The sequence below is a fragment of the Oncorhynchus tshawytscha genome, unplaced genomic scaffold (genome assembly GCF_018296145.1).
Source record: "Oncorhynchus tshawytscha isolate Ot180627B unplaced genomic scaffold, Otsh_v2.0 Un_contig_1722_pilon_pilon, whole genome shotgun sequence".
Taxonomy (NCBI): Eukaryota; Metazoa; Chordata; class Actinopteri; order Salmoniformes; family Salmonidae; genus Oncorhynchus; species Oncorhynchus tshawytscha.
The window spans coordinates 12,501-33,087 of NW_024609278.1; the positions used below are offsets into that span (position 1 = coordinate 12,501).

Sequence of the window (20,587 nt, forward strand, 5' to 3'; positions counted from 1 at the left end):
TGTGTAGGTGTGTGTGTGTGTGTAGTGTGTGTGTGTGTGTGTGTAGAGTGTGTGTGTAGTATGTGTGTGTAGGGTGTAAGGTGTAATGTAATGTAAATTGTGTGTGTAGTAATTAATATGTGTGTGTGTAAAGTGTGTGTGTGTAGATGTGTGTTGTGCAAATTGTGTGTGTGTAATATGTAAATTAATGTGTAAATTAATGTGTGTGTAATGTGTAATGTGTGTGTGTGTGTGTATGTGTGTAGAGGTAATATGTGTGTAAAGTGTGTGTAAAGTGTGTAATGTAATATAAATGTGTAATGTGTATAGAGTGTAATAATATATGTGTGTAATAGGTGAGTGTAAATTAATGTGTAATGTGCAAATGTAGATGTAATAGGGTGTAATATGTAAAGTAATAATATATATATGTAAAGTAGAAGTGCAAATGTAAAGGATGCAAAGTAGCAAATTAGCAAATATATAAATTAATAATTGTGTGTAAATTGTGTGTAATGTGTGTGTGTAAATGTGTGTGTGTGTGTGTGTGTGTGTGTAATGTGTGTAATAATGTGTGTGTGTAATAATGTGTGTGTAATAATGTGTGTGTAATAATATAAGTGTGTGTGTAGATGTGTAAATTAATAATAATGTGTAAGATGTGTGTGTGTGTGTAGTAGATGTGTGTGTGTGTGTGTGTAGGGTGTGTGTGTAAATGGGGGTGTGTGTGTGTGTAGGGTGTGTGTAAATTAATAATATGTGTGTAAGGGTGTAATGTAATATGTGTAATGTAATAATGTAATAGGTGTGTGTGTGGGGGTGTAGGTGTGTGTGTGTAGGTGTGTGTGTGTGTGTAATGTGTGTGTGTGTAATAACAAATGTAGGTGTGTGTAATGTATAGGTGTAATAATAATGTAGGTGTGTAATAATGTGTAGGTGTGTGTGTGTGTGTGTACGGGTGTGTGTGTAATAATAATAATGTGTGTGTGTAAATGTAATAATAGAGTGTGTGTGTAATATTAATAACAAATTAATAATGTAGGTAATGTAAAGTATATGTTGTGTGTAGTGTGTGTGTAAAGAGTGTGTGTAATAATGTGTAACAAGTGTGTGTGTGTGTAATGTGTGTGTAGAGTGTGTGTGTAAGTAAATTAATGTGTAAATTAATAATATGTAAATTTGTGTGTGTAATATGTGTAGGTGTGTGTGTGTGTAATATGTGTGTAATAATAATAATAATATGTAATGTGTAAATTAAGTGTGTAGGTGTGTGTATGTAGGTGTGTGTGTGTAGAGTGTGTAAATTAGGTGTGTGTGCAAAGATTTGTGTGTAATAAAATTAATGTGTAATAATGTGCAAATGTAATAATAATAATAATGTGTAAATTAATAAAATGGGAGTAATATTAATAGGTAAATGTGTTTAATGTGTAAATTAATAATAATAATAATAATAGGATTTAATAATAATATAATATGTGTGTGTGTGTGTGTGTGTGTGTAGAGTGTGTGTGTAATATTAATAATAATAGTGTGTGTATGTAATAATGTAAGGTTAATAATAATAATAATAATAATAGAGTATTAATAATAATATAATAATAATAATAATAATAATAATAATGTAAAATTAATAATAATAATAATGTGTGTAATAATGTGCAAAAGTGTAATATTAATAATAGTGGTAATAATAATAATATGTAAATTAATATAATAATAATATAAATTAATAATGTAATATATGTGTAATAATATGTAATAATAATAATAATTAATAATGTGTAATAATAACGTATGTAAATATGTGTAATAAAAAATTAATAATAATAATATGTAAATTAATAATATAGAGTAATATGTAATAATAATATAAATTAATAATAATAATAATATGTATAGAATTAAATTAATAACAAAGATAGGCGTAATAATATGTAATAATAATAATAGCAAAAATGTAAATTAATATGTGTAATAATATTAATGTAAAAGTGGTGTGTAATGTGTAAATTAATGTGTGTAAATTAATAATAATAATAATAATAGGTGTGTGTGTGTGTGTGTAGTGTAGTGTAGTGTATGTGTAAAGTGTGTAGTGTGTGTGTGTGTGGTGTGTAGTGAGTGTGTGTAAATTGTGTAATAAAATGTGTAATGTGTGTAATAATAATAATGTGTGTGTGTGTTAATGTAATAATAATAATGTAGGGTGTGGTAATAATAAGTAATTAATAATAAATTAATATGTAAATTAATAATGTAATAATAATAATAAGGGTGTGCGTTAATATGTAAATTAATAGGTGCCGTGTGTAAATGTGTAGGGTGTGAGTGAGTGTATGTGTGTGTGTATGTGTAGGGTGCGTGGTATAAATTAATAATAATGGGAGTTGTAATGTATAAATTAATAATGTGTAATATTAAAATAATATAGCAAGTGTGTGTATAGGGTGTATGTGATGTGTAGGTGTGTGTATGTGTGTGTATGTAAGTGTGTAGAGTGTGTGTAGAGTGTGTGTGAGTGTGTAGGGTAATATATAAATTGTGTATATAGTGTGTGTAATAGTGTGTGTATATAAAAGTGTATGTGTGTATAAATTAATATGTAAATGTAAATTATATATTGTAGGTAATAATGTAAAATTAATGTGTAAGTGTATGTGTGTAAAGGGTGTGTGTGTGTGTGTAGGTGTGTGTGTGTGTGTGTAGGTGTGTGTAGATGTGTGTGTGTAAGTGTGTGTGTGTAGAGTGTGTGTGTAGGGTGTGTGTGGGGGTAATAATGTAAATGTGTGTGTGTAGGTGTGTGTGTAGATGTGTGTGTGTGTAGGTGTGTGTGTAGGTGTGTAATGTAAGTGAATAATGTGTAGGTGAGGTAATAATAATGTGTGTGTGTAATGTGTGTGTGCAAAGTGTGTGTAATTAATAATAATGCAAATTAATGTAATAATAATAATAATAGGGTGTAAAATGTAATAATAATAATAATAATAATGTAAAATGTAATAATAATAATGTGTAAATTAGGTATTGTGTGGGGGTGTAAGGTAATATGTAATATGTAAAGAGGTGTGTGTGTAGGTGTGTGTAAGGTGTGTGTGTGTGTGTGTGTAATGCGTTGTGTAAATTATTAATATGTAATGTGTGTGTGTGGATGTGTGTGTAAAGTGTGTAATGTGGGGTAATATTAATAATGTACAAGTGTATTTATTAATGTAAGAATGTATAGAATAATGTAGAAATTAATATGCAAATTATGTGTAAGGTGAATATAGGTGTAATAATGTAGGTGTGTAATAATAATAATAATAATAATAATAATGGGGTGTGTGTGTGTAGGTGTGTGTAGGTGTGTGTGTGTAGGTGTGTTGTGTAGAATAATGTGTAATAATGTGTGTGTGGTCGTGTGTGTGTGAGTGCAGGGTGTGTGTGTGTGTGTGTAGGGCCCCAGTGTGTGTGGGGTGTGTGTGTGTGTAGGTGTAGGGTGTAGGGGGTGTGTGTGTGTGTGTGTGTGTGGGAGGTGTGTGTGTAAGAGGTATTAATGTGTAAAGTGTGTGTAGGGTGTGTGTAAGAGGAGGTGTGTGTGTAAGAGGGTGTGTGTGTGTAGAAGTGTGTGTGTAGAGTGTAAATTGTGTGTGTAGAATGTGTGTGTGTAGAGTGTGTGTGTGTAAGAGTGTGTGTGTGTAGAGTGTGTGTGTGTGTGTACGTGTGTGTGTGTGTGTAGGTGTGTGTGTGTGTGTAGGGTGTGTGTGTAGGGGTGTGTGTGTGTGTGGCAGAGTGTGTGTGTGTAGGGTGTGTGTGTAGAGTGTGTGTGTAGGGTGTGTGTGTAGGGTGTGTGTGTAAAAGTGTGTGTGTATGTATGTAATAAATTAGGTATTTGTGTAGGTGTGTGTGCAAAGTGTAATAATAACAAAGTGTAGGGTATGTGTAATGTGTAAAATTAATAATAATAGGGTAGTAATATGCAAAAGAGGTAATATGTAAGAGGTGTAATAATAATAGGGTAATAATGTGTGTAATAGGTGTGTAAATTAATAATGTGTAATGTGTAGTGTAATAATAATAATAATGCAAATTAATAATAATAATAATAAATTAATAATAATAATGTGTAATAATAAGTAATAATAATAATAATAAATTAATGTGTAATATAGAAAGTAATAATAATAATATGTATATGTTGTAATAATATAGAGTAATATTAATAATAATGTAATAATAATATGTAATAATAATAATGTAATAATAATGTGTGTGTAAAGTAATGTGTAATAATAATGTGTTAATATGTAATAATAAAAGTGTAAGTGTGTGTAAGTGTGTGTGTGGGTGTGTGTGTGTAGGGGTGTGTGTGTATAGTGTGTGTGTAAGTGTGTGTGTAATGACAAGTGTGTGTGTGTGTGTGTAGAGTGTGTGTGTGTAAGAGTGTGTAGGTGTGTGTAGGTGTGTGTGTGTGTAGGGTGTGTGTGTAGAGTGTAGGTGTGTGTGTAGGGTGTTTGGTGTGTGGGGTGTGTGCATGTGTAGCCAGGTGTATGCAGGGTGTGTAAAGTGGGTGTGTGGGGTGTGTGTGTGTAGGGTGTGTGTGGGTGTGTGTGTAGTGTGGGGGTGTGTGTGTGTGAGAGCCAGTGTGCATGTAGGATGTGTGTGTTGTGTGTGTGTGTGTAGGGTGTGTGGGTGTGTGTGAGAACTTGTGTAAGTGTAGGGTGTGTAGGGTGCGTGTGTAGTGTGTGTAGAGGTATGTGTGTAGGGTGTGTGTGTAGGGTGTGTGTGTAGGGTGTGTGTGTGTGTGTAGGGTAATGTGTGTGTGTGTATAGGGTGTGTGTGTGTGTGTGTAAAGGGGTATGTGTGTAAGTGTGTGTGTGTAGAGTGTGTATAGGAGTAATGTGTAAAGTGTGTGTGTGGCAAAGTGTAAGTGTGTAATGTGTGTGTAAGGTAATATCTGTGCAAAGGGTATGTATAATATGTGTTAATAGTGTGTAAAGAAAGTATGTAATGTGTGTAAAGTGTGTGTGTGGGTGTGTGTGGCAAGGTGTGTGTGTAATGTGTGTAGGTGTGTGTAATGTGTAAAGGGTGTGTGTGTAGGGTGTGTGTGTAAAAATTAATATTAATGTAGAAATTAATGTGTGAAGGTGTGTGTGTAAGGTGTGTAATGTGTAGCAAGGGTGTGTGTGTGTGTGTGTAGAGGGGTGTGTGTGTGTGTGTAAATTGTAATAATAATAATAATGTAAAAGTATAGGTGTAATAATAATAATATGTGTAAGGGTGTGTGTGTGTAATAATGTGTAAGTGAGTAATAATGTAATAGGTAAGTGACGTAATATTAATAATATGTGTGTGTAGGTGTGTGTGTGTGTAATAGGGTGTGTTTGTGTGTGTGTGTGTAAGGGTGTGTGTGTAGGTGTAATAATAATATGTGTTAATAGTGTAATGTAACAAATTAATAATGTAGAAAGTGTGTGTAAAAGGGTGTGTAATGTGTAAAGTGAAAATGTGTAGCAAATTAATGTGTGTGTGTAATAATAATAATAATATAGAAGTGTGTGTAAATTAATGTATAATAACAAATTAATAATAATAATAATATGTAAATTAATGTGAGTAATAATAATAATGCAAGTGTGTAATATAGTGTGTGTAGAGTTAATGTGTGTAATAATAGGGTGTGTAATAATAATAATATAGAGTGTGTGTGTGTGTGTAGGTGTGTGTGTGTGTGTGTGTAGTGTGTGTGTGTGTGTGTAGGTGTGTGTGTAGGGGTGTGTGTGTAGGGGTAATAATAGTGTGTAATAGTGTGTAGAGTAATAATAGAAAGTAAGTGTGTGTAATAATAATAATAATAATAATAATGTAATAATGTAATAATAATAATAATAATAATAATAATAATAATAATAATAATAATAAAAATAATAATAATAATAATAATAATAATAATAATAGTGTAATAATAATAAAGTGTGTAATAATAATAATGTGTGTGTGTGTAAATTAATAACATAGGTGTAATGTGTGTAATAGTGTGTGTGTAATAATGTAATGTGTGTAAGGGTGTGTGAAATGTGTGTAATAATAATAATAATAATGTGTGTAATAATGTAATAATGTGTAAGTGTGTTAGAGTAATATTAATAATAATAATAATAATAATAGATGAGGTAGTGTGTGTGTAATAATAAGGTGTGTGTGTGTGTAGGGGGTGTGTGTGTGTGAAAGTGTGTGTGTGTGTAGGGTGTGTGTGTGTAGAGTGTGTGTGTGTAGGGTGTGAGTGTGTGTAAAGGTAATGTGTGTGTGTGTGTAAAGGTGTGTGTGTAATAGCAAGGGGTGTGTGTGTGTGTGTAAGTGTAATGTAATAACAAGGTGTGTAAGTGTGTGTGTAGGTGTGTGTAAAAGAGGTAATGTGTGTAGGTGTGTGTAGGGGTGTGTGTAATGTGTAAAGTGTAATGTGTAAAGTGTAGGGTGTAATATAAAGGAGTAATAATAATAGGGGTGTGTGTAATAATAAAGGGGTAATAATGTGTAGGGGTGTGTGTGTGTGTAGGTGTGTGTGTGTGTGTAGTGGGTGTGTGTGTAATAATAATGTAGGTGTGTGTGTGTAGCAGGGTAATGTGCGTGTGTAAAGTGTGTGCGTGTGTAGGGGTGTGTGCGTGGGGGTGTGTAGGTGTAGCGGTGTAGGTAGGTGTGTAGGTGTAGGTGTAGGTGTAGGGTGTGTGTGCGTGTAGGTGTGTGTGTGTGTAGGTGTGTATGTGTGTGTAGGTGTGTGGTGTGTGTGTGTGCGTGTGTAGGTGTGTGGTGTGTAGGTGTGTGTGTGTGTGTGCAGGGTGTGTGTGTGCAGGTGTGCAGGTGTGTGCGTGTGTAGGTGTGTGTGTGTGTGTAGGTGTGTGTGTAGTAGGTGTGGTGCGTAGGTGTGCGTGTGTGTGTAGGCGTGTGTGCGTGTGTGCGTGCGTGTGTAGGTGTGTGTGCGTGTGTAGGTGTGTGCGTGTGTAGGTGTGTGCGGTGCAGGTGTGCGTGTGTAGGTGTGTATGTGTGTAGGTGTGTGTGCGTGTGTGTGTGTGTGCGTGGGTGTGTGTGCGTGTGCGTGTGTGTGCGTGTAGGTGTGTGTGTGTGTAGGTGTGTGTGTGTGTGTAGGTGTGTGTGTGCGTGTGTAGGTGTGTGCGTGTGTAGGTGTGTGTGTGCGTGTGCAGGTGTGTGTGTGCAATTGTGTGTAGTGTGTGTGTGCGTGGCGTGTGTAGGTGTGTGTGCGTGTGTAGGTGTGTGTGCGTGTGTAGGTGTGCGTGCGTGTGTAGGTGTGCGTGCGTGTGTAGGTGTGCGTGCGTGCAGGTGTGTGCGTGGGAGTGTGTAGGTGCGTGCGTGGGTGTAGGTGTGCGTGCGTGTGTAGGTGTGTGTGCGTGTGTAGGTGTGCGTGTGTAGGTGTGTAGGTGCGTGTGTGTGTAGTGTGTGCGTGTGTAGAGTGTGCGTGCGTGTGTAGGTGTGTGTGCGTGTGTAGGTGTGCGTGCGTGTGTAGGTGTGTGCGTGTGTAGGTGGGAGTGTGTGCGTGTGTGTAGAGTAATGTGCGTGTGTAGTGTGTGTGCGTGTGTAGGTGTGTGTGCGTGTGTAGGTGCGTAAAATGCGTGTGTAATAATACGTGTGTAGGTGCGTGCGTAATAGGTGTGTGTGCGTGTGTAGGTGTGTGTGTGTGTAATAGGTGCGTGTGTGTGTGGTGTGTGTGCGTGTGCAATAATGTGTGCGTGTGCAGGTGTGTGGCGTGTGCAGGTGTGTGTGCGTAATAGGTGCGTGGTATAAATTGTGGCAAGTGCGTAATGCAGGTAATGTAATACGTAATACGTAGGTAATGTGCGCGTGTGTAGTGTGTGTGCGTGTAGCAGTAGGTGTGTGCGTGTGCAGAGTGTGTGTGCGCGTGCAGGTGTGTGTGCGTGTGTAGGTGTGTGTGCGTGTGCAGGTGTGTGTGTGCAGGTGTAGGTGTGTAGGGTAGGTGTAGGTGTGTGTAGGTGTGTAGCGTGTGTAATGGTAATATATAATAGGTGTGTAGGTGTGTGCGTGTGTAGGTGTGTAGGTGTAGGTGTGTGTAGGTGTGTGCGTGTGTAGGTGTGTAGGTGTGCAGGTGTGTGTGCGTGTGTGTAGGTGTAGGTGCGTAGGTGCGTGTGTAGGTGTGCGTGTGCGCCGTGTAGGTGTGTGTGTGTGTGTAGGTGTGGTGTGTGTGCGTGTGTGTGTGGTGTGCCGTGTGTGCGTGTAGGTGCGCGTGTGGTGTAGGTGTGTGTGTGTGTAGGTGTGTGTGTGTGCAGGTGGGTGGGTGTGTGTGTGTGCGCGTGTAGGTGCGTGCGCGTGTAGGTGTGTGTGTGTGTAGGTGTGTGTAGGTGTGTGTGTGTAGGGTGTGTGTGCGTGCGCGTGTAGGTGCGTGTGTGTAGGTGCAGGGGCGTGCGCCGTGTAGGGGTGTGTGTGTGTGGGTGTAGGTGTGTGGGTGTGTGTAGGTGTGTAGTGTGTGTGTAGGTGTGTAGGTGTGTAGTGTGTGTGTGTGTGTGTGTGTAGGGTGTGTGTGTGTAAAGTGTGTGTGTAGGTGTGTGTGTGTAGTGTGTGTGTGTAGGTGTGTGTGTAGTAGGGGTGTGTGTAGGTGTGTGTGTGTAGGTGTAGGGTGTGGGTGTAGGTGTAGGTGTGTGTGTGTAAGGTGTGTTGTGTAGGGTGTGTGTGTGTAGGTGGTGTGTGTGTGTAGGTGTGTGTGTGTAGGTGTGTGTGTGTAGGTGTGTGTGTGTAGGTGTGTGTGTGTAGGTGTGTGTGTGTAGGTGTGTGTGTGTAGGTGTGTGTGTGTGTGTAGGTGTGTGTGGTGTGTGTGTGTGTGTGTGTGTGTAGTGTGTGTAGGTGTGTGTAGGTGTGTAGGTGTGTAAGTGTGTGTAGGTGTAGGTGTGTAGGTGTGTGTAGTTGTGTGTAGTGTGTGTGTAGGTGTGTGTGTGTAGGTGTGTAGGTGTGTGTGTGTGTGTAGGTGTGTGTGTGTAGGTGTGTGTGTGTATGTGTGTGTGTGTGTGTATGTGTGTGTACCTTAGGCGGAGCGGTCAGAGCGTTGGCACAGCCCTCGTAGGCGTTGTACATCAGTTTCTCCAGGTTTTCCAGGAACTGCAGGAGCAGCGCCAGACGCAGCTGGTTGCTATGGTGACCGTCGTCTGTGTCGCCGCCGCTCCATTGGCTGAGCTCCTGTTCAGTGTTCAGACTGTGGGCCGCCAGGCTGCGGATTATACCTGGAGAGGAGGGAGGAGAGAGGAGAGAGGGAGAGAGGGAGAGGGAGAGAGGAGAGGAGGAGAGAGGGAGGAGGAGAGAGGGGAGGAGAGAGGGAGGAGAGAGGGGAGGAGGGAGAGGAAGAGGAGGGAGGAGGGGAGAGGGAGGGGAGGAGGAGGGGAGGGAGGAGAGAGGGAGGGGAGGAGAGAGGGAGGAGGGGAGAGAGAGGAGGGAGGGAGGGAGGGAGGAGAGAGGGAGGGAGGGAGGGAGAGAGAGAGGGAGGGCAGGGAGGGCAGGGAGGAAGAGGAGGGCAGGGAGGGAGGAGAGAGGGAGGGAGGGCAGGGAGGGAGGAGAGAGGGAGGGAGGGGAGAGAAAGGGAGGGAGGGAGGGGAGGAGAGAGGGAGGGGAGGAGAGGAGGGAGGAGGAGAGAGGGCAGGAGGGAGGGGAGGAGAGAGGGAGGGAGGGAGAGAGAGGGAGGAGGGGAGAGAGAGGGAGGGAGGGAGGGAGGAGGGAGGGGAGGGGAGGAGAGAGGGAGGGGAGGGGGAGAGTGAGTGGAGGGGAGGAGAGAGGGGGGGGGGGAGAGACTTTGAGGGGAGGAAAGGGAGTGAGGGGAGGAGAGAGGGGAGTAGGGAGGAGATAGAGGGAGTGAGGGAGGAGTGAGGGAGGGAGCTGGGAGGAGAGAGGGAGGGAGGGGAGGAGAGAGGGAGGAGGGAGGGAGGGGAGGAGAGAGGGAGGGAGGGGAAAAGGGAGGGACAGGAGAGAGGGAGGGAGGAGGAGAGAGGGAGGCATGGCAGAATTTTGAGGGAGGGAGGAGAGAGGGAGGGAGGAGAGAGGGAGGGAGGAAAGGGAGGACAGGAAAAGAGGGAGGAGAGGAGGAAGGAAGAGGGAGGAGATGGAGACAGGGGAGGAGGACAGGGGAGGAGCTAGGGGGAGGAGGAGGGAGGGAGGGAGGAGAGGAGGGAGGGAGAAGAGGGAGAGAGGGAAGGATATGTTCTTGAAAGAGGCAACATGTAAATCCAGAATGTGTATAGGATGGAATAGGGGGCTCAATATACTTTCAAATGACTCAAACCAAATGGAAACTGTGTAGAAATGATAATGGACCTGCATTTGGTACAGTTTCATGACTGTGTCCAGCTGGCTAACAGAATTATCACCGATCTGAAAGCTAGACAGTCAGGGAGCATCGGAAATTCCCAAAACCATTTTGACAGTGAAAGAAATAACATTTTCAGTGCGGCCCTCCGGAACTTGCTGAAAAGTAAAATGTGGCTCACAGGGAAAATGAGTTTGACACCCTGGTTTAACTGGCAGGACATGGCAGTTACAGGGGTTACAGGGGAGGAGCTACAGGGGAGGAGCTACAGGGAGGAGCTACAGGGGAGGAGCTACAGGGGAGGAGCTACAGGGAGGAGCTACAGGGGAGGAGCTACAGGGGAGGAGCTACAGGGAGGAGCTACAGGGGAGGAGCTACAGGGGAGGAGCTACAGGGGAGGTTACAGGGGAGGAGCTACAGGGGAGGAGCTACAGGGGCGGAGCTACAGGGGCGGAGCTACAGGGGCGGAGCTACAGGGGCGGAGCTACAGGGGCGGAGCTACAGGGGCGGAGCTACAGGGGCGGAGCTACAGGGGCGGAGCTACAGGGCGGAGCTACAGGGCGGAGCTACAGGGCGGAGTACAGGGGCGGAGCCACAGGGGCGGAGCTACAGGGGCGGAGCTACAGGGGCGGAGCTACAGGGGCGGAGCTACAAAACCTGGACTGAGTGTGTGTTTTAGTGTGTGTGTGTGTGTGTGTGTTTTAGTGTGTTTTAGTGTGTGTGTGTGTGTTTTAGTGTGTGTGTGTTTTAGTGTGTGTGTGTAGTGTGTGTGTGTGTTTTAGTGTGTGTGTGTGTTTTAGTGTGTGTGTAGTGTTTTGTGTTTTGTGTGTTTTAGTGTGTGTGTGTTTTAGTGTTTTGTGTGTGTGTGTTTTAGTGTGTTTTAGTGTGTGTGTGTTTTGTGTGTTTTGTGTGTGTGTGTTTTAGTGTGTTTTAGTGTGTTTTAGTGTGTGTTTTAGTGTGTGTTTTAGTGTGTGTTTTAGTGTGTGTGTGTGTGTGTGTGTGTATAACAGCCCATACCCTCTATGGTCTGGAAGGTGTCCTGTGCCCGTCCCAGCGGGGGTACGGAGTTTAGACAACACTGTGAACTGAGCTGCCTCCCACACCGCCCACTGCCACAGCACGGCCTCAGTCTTCAGCAGAACACGCGGTACACACACACCGCCACCCGCACCGGAGACGCACACACCCCCTTCACGACCTGACGAGACACCCTCGCGCTTCTCCAGACGCTGACAGCTGTGGTACAGACGCTCCAGCCACGGTTCTTTACTGTAGGAACACACAGGTGAACAGATAAAACACACGTTAGCATATATCCACACACACAGGTTAGCATATATCCACACACACACACACACACACAGGTTAGCATATATCCACACACACACACACACAGGTTAGCATATATCCACACACACACACACACACAGGTTAGCATATATCCACACACACACACACAGGTTAGCATATATCCACACACACAGGTTAGCATATACACACACACAGGTTAGCATATATCCACCACACACACACACACACACACAGGTTAGCATATACACACACACACACACACACACACAGGTTAGCATATATCCACACACACACACACAGGTTAGCATATATCACACACACACACAGGTTAGCATATATCACACACACACAGGTTAGCATATATCCACACACACAGGTTAGCATATATCCACACACACACAGGTTAGCATATATCCACACACACACACACACACACAGGTTAGCATATATCCACACACACACACACAGGTTAGCATATATCCACACACACAGGTTAGCATATATCCACACACACACACACACACACACACACAGGTTAGCATATATCCACACACACACAGCATACACACACACACACAGGTTAGCATATATCCACACACACACACACACACAGGTTAGCATATATCCACACACACAGGTTAGCATATATCCACACACACACACACACACACACAGGTTAGCATATATCCACACACACACACACAGGTTAGCATATATCCACACACACACACACACAGGTTAGCATATATCCACACACACACACACACAGGTTAGCATATATCCACACACACACACACACACACACAGGTTAGCATATATCCACACACACACACACACAGGTTAGCATATATCCACACACACAGGTTAGCATATATCCACACATATATCCACACACACACAGGTTAGCATATATCCACACACACACACAGGTTAGCATATATCCACACACACACACACAGGTTAGCATATATCACACACACACACACACAGGTTAGCATATATCCACACACACACACACACACAGGTTAGCATATATCCACACACACACACACAGGTTAGCATATATCCACACACACACAGGTTAGCATATATCCACACACACACACACAGGTTAGCATATATCCACACACACACACACAGGTTAGCATATATCCACACACACACACACAGGTTAGCATATATCACACACACACACACACAGGTTAGCATATATCCACACACACACACAGGTTAGCATATATCACACACACACAGGTTAGCATATATCCACACACACACACACAGGTTAGCATATATCCACACACACACACACAGGTTAGCATATATCCACACACACACACACACAGGTTAGCATATATCACACACACACAGGTTAGCATATATCCACACACACACACAGGTTAGCATATATCACACACACACACACACAGGTTAGCATATATCCACACACACACACACAGGTTAGCATATATCCACACACACACACACAGGTTAGCATATATCCACACACACAGGTTAGCATATATCCACACACACAGGTTAGCATATATCCACACACACAGGTTAGCATATATCCACACACACACACAGGTTAGCATATATCACACACACACAGGTTAGCATATATCCACACACACACACACACACACAGGTTAGCATATATCCCACACACACACACACACACACAGGTTAGCATATATCCACACACACACAGGTTAGCATATATCCACACACACACAGGTTAGCATATATCCACACACACACACACACACACACACACACAGGTTAGCATATATCCACACACACACACACAGGTTAGCATATATCCACACACACACACACAGGTTAGCATATATCCACACACACACACACAGGTTAGCATATATCCACACACACACACAGGTTAGCATATATCACACACACACACACAGGTTAGCATATATCACACACACACACACAGGTTAGCATATATCCACACACACACACACACACAGGTTAGCATATATCCACACACACACACACAGGTTAGCATATATCCACACACACACACACACACACAGGTTAGCATATATCACACACACACACAGGTTAGCATATATCCACACACACACACACAGGTTAGCATATATCACACACACACAGGTTAGCATATATCACACACACACACACACACACAGGTTAGCATATATCCACACACACACACACACACAGGTTAGCATATATCCACACACACACACAGGTTAGCATATATCCACACACACACACAGGTTAGCATATATCCATCACACACACACAGGTTAGCATATATCACACACACACACACAGGTTAGCATATATCCACACACACACACAGGTTAGCATATATCCACACACACACACACAGGTTAGCATATATCCACACACACACACAGGTTAGCATATATCCACACACACACACAGGTTAGCATATATCCACACACACACAGGTTAGCATATCCACACACACACAGGTTAGCATATATCCACACACACACAGGTTAGCATATATCCACACACACAGGTTAGCATATATCCACACACACAGGTTAGCATATATCCACACACACACAGGTTAGCATATATCCACACACACACACAGGTTAGCATATATCCACACACACACACACAGGTTAGCATATATCACACACACACACACAGGTTAGCATCTATCCACACACACAGGTTAGCATATATCCACACACACACACAGGTTAGCATCTATCCACACACACACAGGTTAGCATCTATCCACACACACAGGTTAGCATATATCCACACACACACACAGGTTAGCATATATCCACACACACAGGTTAGCATATATCCACACACACACACACACAGGTTAGCATATATCCACACACACACACACAGGTTAGCATATATCACACACACACACACACACACACACAGGTTAGCATATATCCACACACACAGGTTAGCATATATCCACACACACACACACACAGGTTAGCATATATCCCACACACACACAGGTTAGCATATATCCACACACACACAGGTTAGCATATATCACACACACACACAGGTTAGCATATATCCACACACACACAGGTTAGCATATATCCCACACACACACACACAGGTTAGCATATATCCACACACACACACACAGGTTAGCATATATCCACACACACACACACAGGTTAGCATATATCCACACACACACACACAGGTTAGCATATATCCACACACACACACACACAGGTTAGCATATATCCACACACACACACAGGTTAGCATATATCCACACACACACAGGTTAGCATATATCCACACACACACACAGGTTAGCATATATCCACACACACACAGGTTAGCATATATCCACACACACACAGGTTAGCATATATCCACACACACACAAGTTAGCATATATCCACACACACACAGGTTAGCATATATCCACACACACACAGGTTAGCATATATCCACACACACAGGTTAGCATATATCCACACACACACAGGTTAGCAGATGATACACACACAGGTTAGCAGATGATACACACATTAACATTGTCATTTATCAGACTCTCTTATGTATTACAGTACAGTAGTGATTGCATCAGTAGAGATTATATTTTCATAGTTTCCCCTTCCCCTTAGAGCGTTGGACTAGTAACCGGAAGGTTGCAAGTTCAACCCCTCGAGCTGACAAGGTACAAATCTGTCGTTCTGCCTCTGAACAAGGCAATTAACCCACTGTTCCTAGGCAGTCATTGAAAATAGGAATTTGTTCTTAACTGACTTGCCTAGTTAAATAAAGGTAAGATAAAAAATAAGAATAAGCCCCATGCTCTACCAACTGAGGCACACGGGACCCACGACACACGTGAGCAGAAGGACCCCCCCAACAGAGCCAGGTAGCCTACCCTCCGCGGTGCTGGCTGCCATAGAGGATGAAGCTGATGAGGTCACTGAAGTCCTGGGGGTGAAAGGTGCTGCTGGGGGCGGCTCATGTGACGACGGACCACCAAGGAGATCTCCTCTATCTCTGGGTGGCTGTGGTTACTGCAGGGAGGTAGACACATTAAGGTCACACAGATAGATAAAGACAGATAGATAAAGACAGTAGTGAGGAAGGTGTTCATAGTGTTTGGTATTCTCAGTGTACAGTCAGTCACCGACAGGGTCCCGGCCTCAGAGCAGTCAGTCACCGACAGGGTCCCCGGCCTCAGAGCAGTCAGTCACCGACAGGGTCCCGGCCTCAGAGCAGTCAGTCACCGACAGGGTCCCCGGCCTCAGAGCAGTCAGTCACCCAGGGTCCCCGGCCTCAGAGCAGTCAGTCACCGACAGGGTCCCCCTCAGAGCAGTCAGTCACCGACAGGGTCCCCGGCCTCAGAGCAGTCAGTCACCGACAGGGTCCCCGGCCTCAGAGCAGTCAGTCACCGACAGGGTCCCCGGCCTCAGAGCAGTCAGTCACCGACAGGGTCCCCGGCCTCAGAGCAGTCAGTCACCGACAGGGTCCCCGGCCTCAGAGCAGTCAGTCACCGACAGGGTCCCCGGCCTCAGAGCAGTCAGTCACCGACAGGGTCCCCGGCCTCAGAGCAGTCAGTCACCGACAGGGTCACCCCCGGCCTCAGAGCAGTCAGTCACCGACAGGGTCCCCGGCCTCAGAGCAGTCAGTCACCGACAGGGTCCCCGGCCTCAGAGCAGTCAGTCACCGACAGGGTCCCCGGCCTCAGAGCAGTCAGTCAGTCACCGACAGGGTCCCGGCCTCAGAGCAGTCAGTCACCGACAGGGTCCCCGGCCTCAGAGCAGTCAGTCACCGACAGGGTCCCCGGCCTCAGAGCAGTCAGTCACCGACAGGGTCCCCGGCCTTAGAGCAGTCAGTCACCGACAGGGTCCCCGGCCTCAGAGCAGTCAGTCACCGACAGGGTCCCCGGCCTCAGAGCAGTCAGTCACCGACAGGGTCCAGGCCTCAGAGCAGTCAGTCACCGACAGGGTCCCAGGCCTTCAGAGCAGCCAGTCACCGACAGGGTCCCGGCCTTAGAGCAGCCAGTCACCGACAGGGTCCAGGCGACAGGGTCCCCGGCCTTAGAGCAGCCAGTCACCGACAGGGTCCCGGCCTTAGAGCAGCCAGTCACCGACAGGGTCCCCGGCCTTAGAGCAGTCAGTCACCGACAGGGTCCCGGCCTTAGAGCAGCCAGTCACCGACAGGGTCCCCGGCCTTAGAGCAGCCAGTCACCGACAGGGTCCAGGCCTTAGAGCAGCCAGTCCCAGTCAGTAATTGAGGAAAGAGGAGAGTGTTCAGTCTGTGTTGTGTGCTGACCTGAGTGTCACGTCCAGAGGGATTGTCCTCAGCAGCTTGCCGTACGCCTGCCTCACCCTCACCGCAGAGTGCACCAGCTGGACACGACACACATCCACACACCTGGGAGGCACAGGACAGAGACAACATTATACACACGTTTGGGTTGATGCTTTTGTGTAGAAGGGGTTGTTTTAGGTGTGTGTGTGTGTGTCTGTCTCTGTGTGTGTGTGTGTGTGTGTGTGTGTGTTTGTGTGTAGAAGGGGTTGTTTTAGGGGTGGTGTGTGTGTGTCTGTAGAAGGGGTGTTTTAGGTGTGTGTGTGTGTGTGTGTTTGTGTGTGTAGAAGGGGTTGTTTTAGGTGTGTGTGTGTCTGTTTGTGTGTGTGAAGTGGTGTTTGTGTGTAGAAGGGGTTGTTTTAGGTGTGTGTGTGTCTGTCTCTGTGTGTGTGTGTGTGTGTTTGTGTGTGTAGAAGGGGGTTTTGTGTGTGTCTGTCTGTGTGTGTGTGTGTGTGTGTCTGTCTGTCTGTCTGTGTTGTGTGTGTATAAGGGGTTGTTTCTGTCTGTTTGTGTGTCTGTCTCTTGTGTGTGTGTGTGTGTTTTGTGTGTAGAAGGGGTCTGTTTAGGTGTGTCTGTCTGTCTGTTTGTGTGTGTAGAAGGGGTTGTTTTAGGTGTGTCTGTCTGTCTGTCTGTCTGTGTGTGTGTGTGGGTGTGTCTGTTTGTCTGTCTGTCTGTTTTAGGTGTGTGTGTCTGTCTGTGGGTGTGTCTGTCTGTGTGTAGAAGGGTCTGTTTTGTGTGTGTGTCTGTCTCTGTCTGTGTGTCTGTTTGTGTCTGAAGGGGGGGTCTGTCTGTCTGTCTGTGTGTGTGTGTGTTTGTGTGTATAAGGGTTGTTCTGTCTGTCTGTCTGTCTGTCTGTGTGTGTGTGTGTGTGTGTGTTTGTGTGTAGAAGGGGTCTGTCTGTCTGTCTGTCTGTCTCTGTGTGTGTGTGTGTGTGTTTGTGTGTATAAGGGGTCTGTCTGTCTGTCTGTCTGTCTGTGTGTATAAGGGGTCTGTCTGTCTGTGTGTATGGGGTCTGTTGTCTGTGTGTATAAGGGGTCTGTCTTTGTGTGTATAAGGGTCTGTCTGTCTGTCTGTCTGTCTGTCTGTCTGTCTGTCTGTCTGTCTGTCTGTCTGTCTGTCTGTCTGTCTGTCTGTCTGTCTGTCTGTCTGTCTGTCTGTGTTACCTCTGCAGCAGCTCTGTGTTGAGTGAGGAGGAGATGACCTGAAGGCTGTTGCAGGTCTGCAGGCAGATGACTGGGTCCTCATTCAGGGCTGCAGACCGACAGAGAGCAGAGTCAACAAACACACACACTGCAGGAACCAGGTTTCCCGAAAATCCTGGTTGGAAGACTCCCCAGAATCAGGAGGAATATTTCAACTAGAATTTCTGGAACACCTGGGAATTTAAGTTGATTTTTACAACCCCTAAGTAAAGAATTGTGATTATTAACCTCTATAGATCCACAGTATTTACTGTTGTGGAACAGACCCTCTCTATAGATAAACAGTATTTACCGTTGTGGAACAGACCCTCTCTATAGATAAACAGTATTTCCTGTTGTGGAACAGACCCTCTCTATAGATAAACAGTATTTACCGTTGTGGAACAGACCCTCTCTATAGATAAACAGTATTTCCCACTGTGGAACAGACCCCTATAGATAAACAGTATTTACCGTTGTGGAACAGACCCTCTCTATAGATAAACAGTATTTACCGTTGTGGAACAGATTATAGATAAACAGTATTTACAACCCCGTTGTGGAACAGACCCTCTCTATAGATCCACAGTATTTACTGTTGTGGAACAGACCCTCTCTATAGATAAACAGTATTTAGTGGAACAGACCCTCTCTATAGATAAACAGTATTTACCGTTGTGGAACAGACCCTCTCTATAGATAAACAGTATTTACCGTTGTGGAACAGACCCTCTCTATAGATAAACAGTATTTACCGTTGTGGAACAGACCCTCTCTATAGATAAACAGTATTTCCCGTTGTGAACAGACCCTCTCTATAACACCGTTGTGGAACAGACCCTCTCTATAGATAAACAGTATTTACCGTTGTGGAACAGACCCTCTCTATAGATAAACAGTATTTACCGTTGTGGAACAGACCCTCTCTATAGATAAACAGTATTTCCCATTGTGGAACAGACCTCTCTATAGATAAACAGTATTTACCGTTGTGGAACAGACCCTCTCTATAGATAAACAGTATTTACCGTTGTGGAACAGACCCTCTCTATAGATAAACAGTATTTACCGTTGTGGAACAGACCCTCTCTATAGATAAACAGTATTTACCGTTGTGGAACAGACCTCTCTATAGATAAACACCTTGTGGAACAGACCTCTCTATAGATAAACAGTATTTCCGTTGTGGAACAGACCCTCTCTATAGATAACCACAGTATTTACCATTGTGGAGCAGACCCTCTCTATAGATAAACAGTATTTACCATTGTGGAACAGACCCTCTCTATAGATAAACAGTATTTCCCTTGTGGAACAGACCCTCTCTATAGATAAACAGTATTTCCGTTGTGGAACAGACCCTCTCTATAGATAAACAGTATTTACCATTGTGGAGCAGACCCTTGCAGAACTTGTGGAAGGAGGGCAGGGAGAAGAGAGGGGTGTAGGTATCAGACCTCTTCATCATCAGGCACATCTCCAGAGACCACGTCAACAACAGCTTCCTGTTTGGAGTAGACACACACACACACACACACACACACACACACACACACTAGGTTAGGTTATATGGTGGAGAAATGACAAGATTGTGTGATAATACGGTCATAGCATCAAATGGTTGTTTTACGCAACAGAACAGAGGGTCCTGAGAACACGTTCATCTGTGTGTGTTCTACGGAGGATGGGCCTCTGGGAGGTTATAACACTGACAGGAGATTGACCATGTCTTTGGGTGATACCACATTCCAGAGCCTGAGGTAATGTTTCTGTACTGGGGTGGACATGGCTCCAGTACGGAGTTGGGGTCCCCCAGGGGGGGACATGGCTCCAGTACAGAGTTGGGGTCCCCCAGGGGGACATGGCCCAGGACATGGCTCCAGTTGGGGTCCCCCAGGGGGACATGGCTCCAGTACAGAGTTGGGGTCCCCCAGGGGGACATGGCTCCAGTACAGAGTTGGGGTCCCCCAGGGGGACATGGCTCCAGTACAGAGTTGGGGTCCCCCAGGGGGACATGGCTCCAGTATAGAGTTGAGGGGCCAGACCCTGGTCTCTACACAATGAGGACAGTCTTTACAGCAGATACTGTCTGCTGTGAATTATTAGTATCTTTTATATATGAATCCTAACCCATTCCATACATCTGTTGTTTGTCATGAACATCCCGGAGGATGAACTTTGCTATAAAATGCTGCGTCTCGAAACATCCAGGGTCGCTGACAAGCTCCATTACTGCACTAATTAAATAATACAAGTTGGATGGTTTTGAAGAAATGTAAAAAAAGTCTCCTTTTGATGACAATAATTCCACCCACAGTTATCGTTCAACTACACCTGTGTGTGTGTGTGTGACATGTATAGCGTGTGTACCTGGCCTCAGTGTAGAGCTGCTCCTTCCTCAGCAGGGCTCCCAGCAGGGACAGCAGGGTGCTGAAGTGTTTCCTGGTTGCCGTGGTTACCGTGCTGATGA

General features: G+C 44.5%; 1 protein-coding gene and 1 long non-coding RNA gene across 2 annotated transcripts; both read right to left on the reverse strand.

The window, feature by feature from the left end:
* Nucleotides 1-8,992: 8,992 nt before the first annotated feature.
* LOC121844531 lies at nucleotides 8,993-15,583 on the reverse strand. The gene is made up of 3 exons (XR_006082026.1): nucleotides 15,501-15,583; nucleotides 11,294-11,545; nucleotides 8,993-9,203 (listed from the first exon to the last, which is right to left on the reverse strand). It is a non-coding gene; the product is annotated as an uncharacterized LOC121844531 (long non-coding RNA).
* LOC121844528 (serine/threonine-protein kinase SMG1-like) lies at nucleotides 15,543-20,587 on the reverse strand. The gene is made up of 5 exons (XM_042314750.1): nucleotides 20,488-20,587; nucleotides 19,504-19,622; nucleotides 18,100-18,187; nucleotides 16,901-17,002; nucleotides 15,543-15,639 (listed from the first exon to the last, which is right to left on the reverse strand). The coding sequence occupies exons 2-5, from the start codon at nucleotides 19,592-19,594 to the stop codon at nucleotides 15,543-15,545; spliced, it is 378 nt and encodes a 125-aa protein (XP_042170684.1). The 5' UTR covers nucleotides 19,595-19,622; nucleotides 20,488-20,587.

Coding starts and splice junctions, on each gene's coding strand:
- LOC121844528 (XM_042314750.1), bottom strand. CDS start 19,594: ATGTGCCTGATGATGAAGAGGTCTGATACCTACACCCCTCTCTTCTCC. Junction 18,188..19,503: donor CAAGGGTCTGCTCCACAATG/GTAAATACTGTT, acceptor GTCGGTCTGCAG/CCCTGAATGAGGACCCAGTC. Junction 17,003..18,099: donor AACACAGAGCTGCTGCAGAG/GTAACACAGACA, acceptor TGTGCCTCCCAG/GTGTGTGGATGTGTGTCGTG.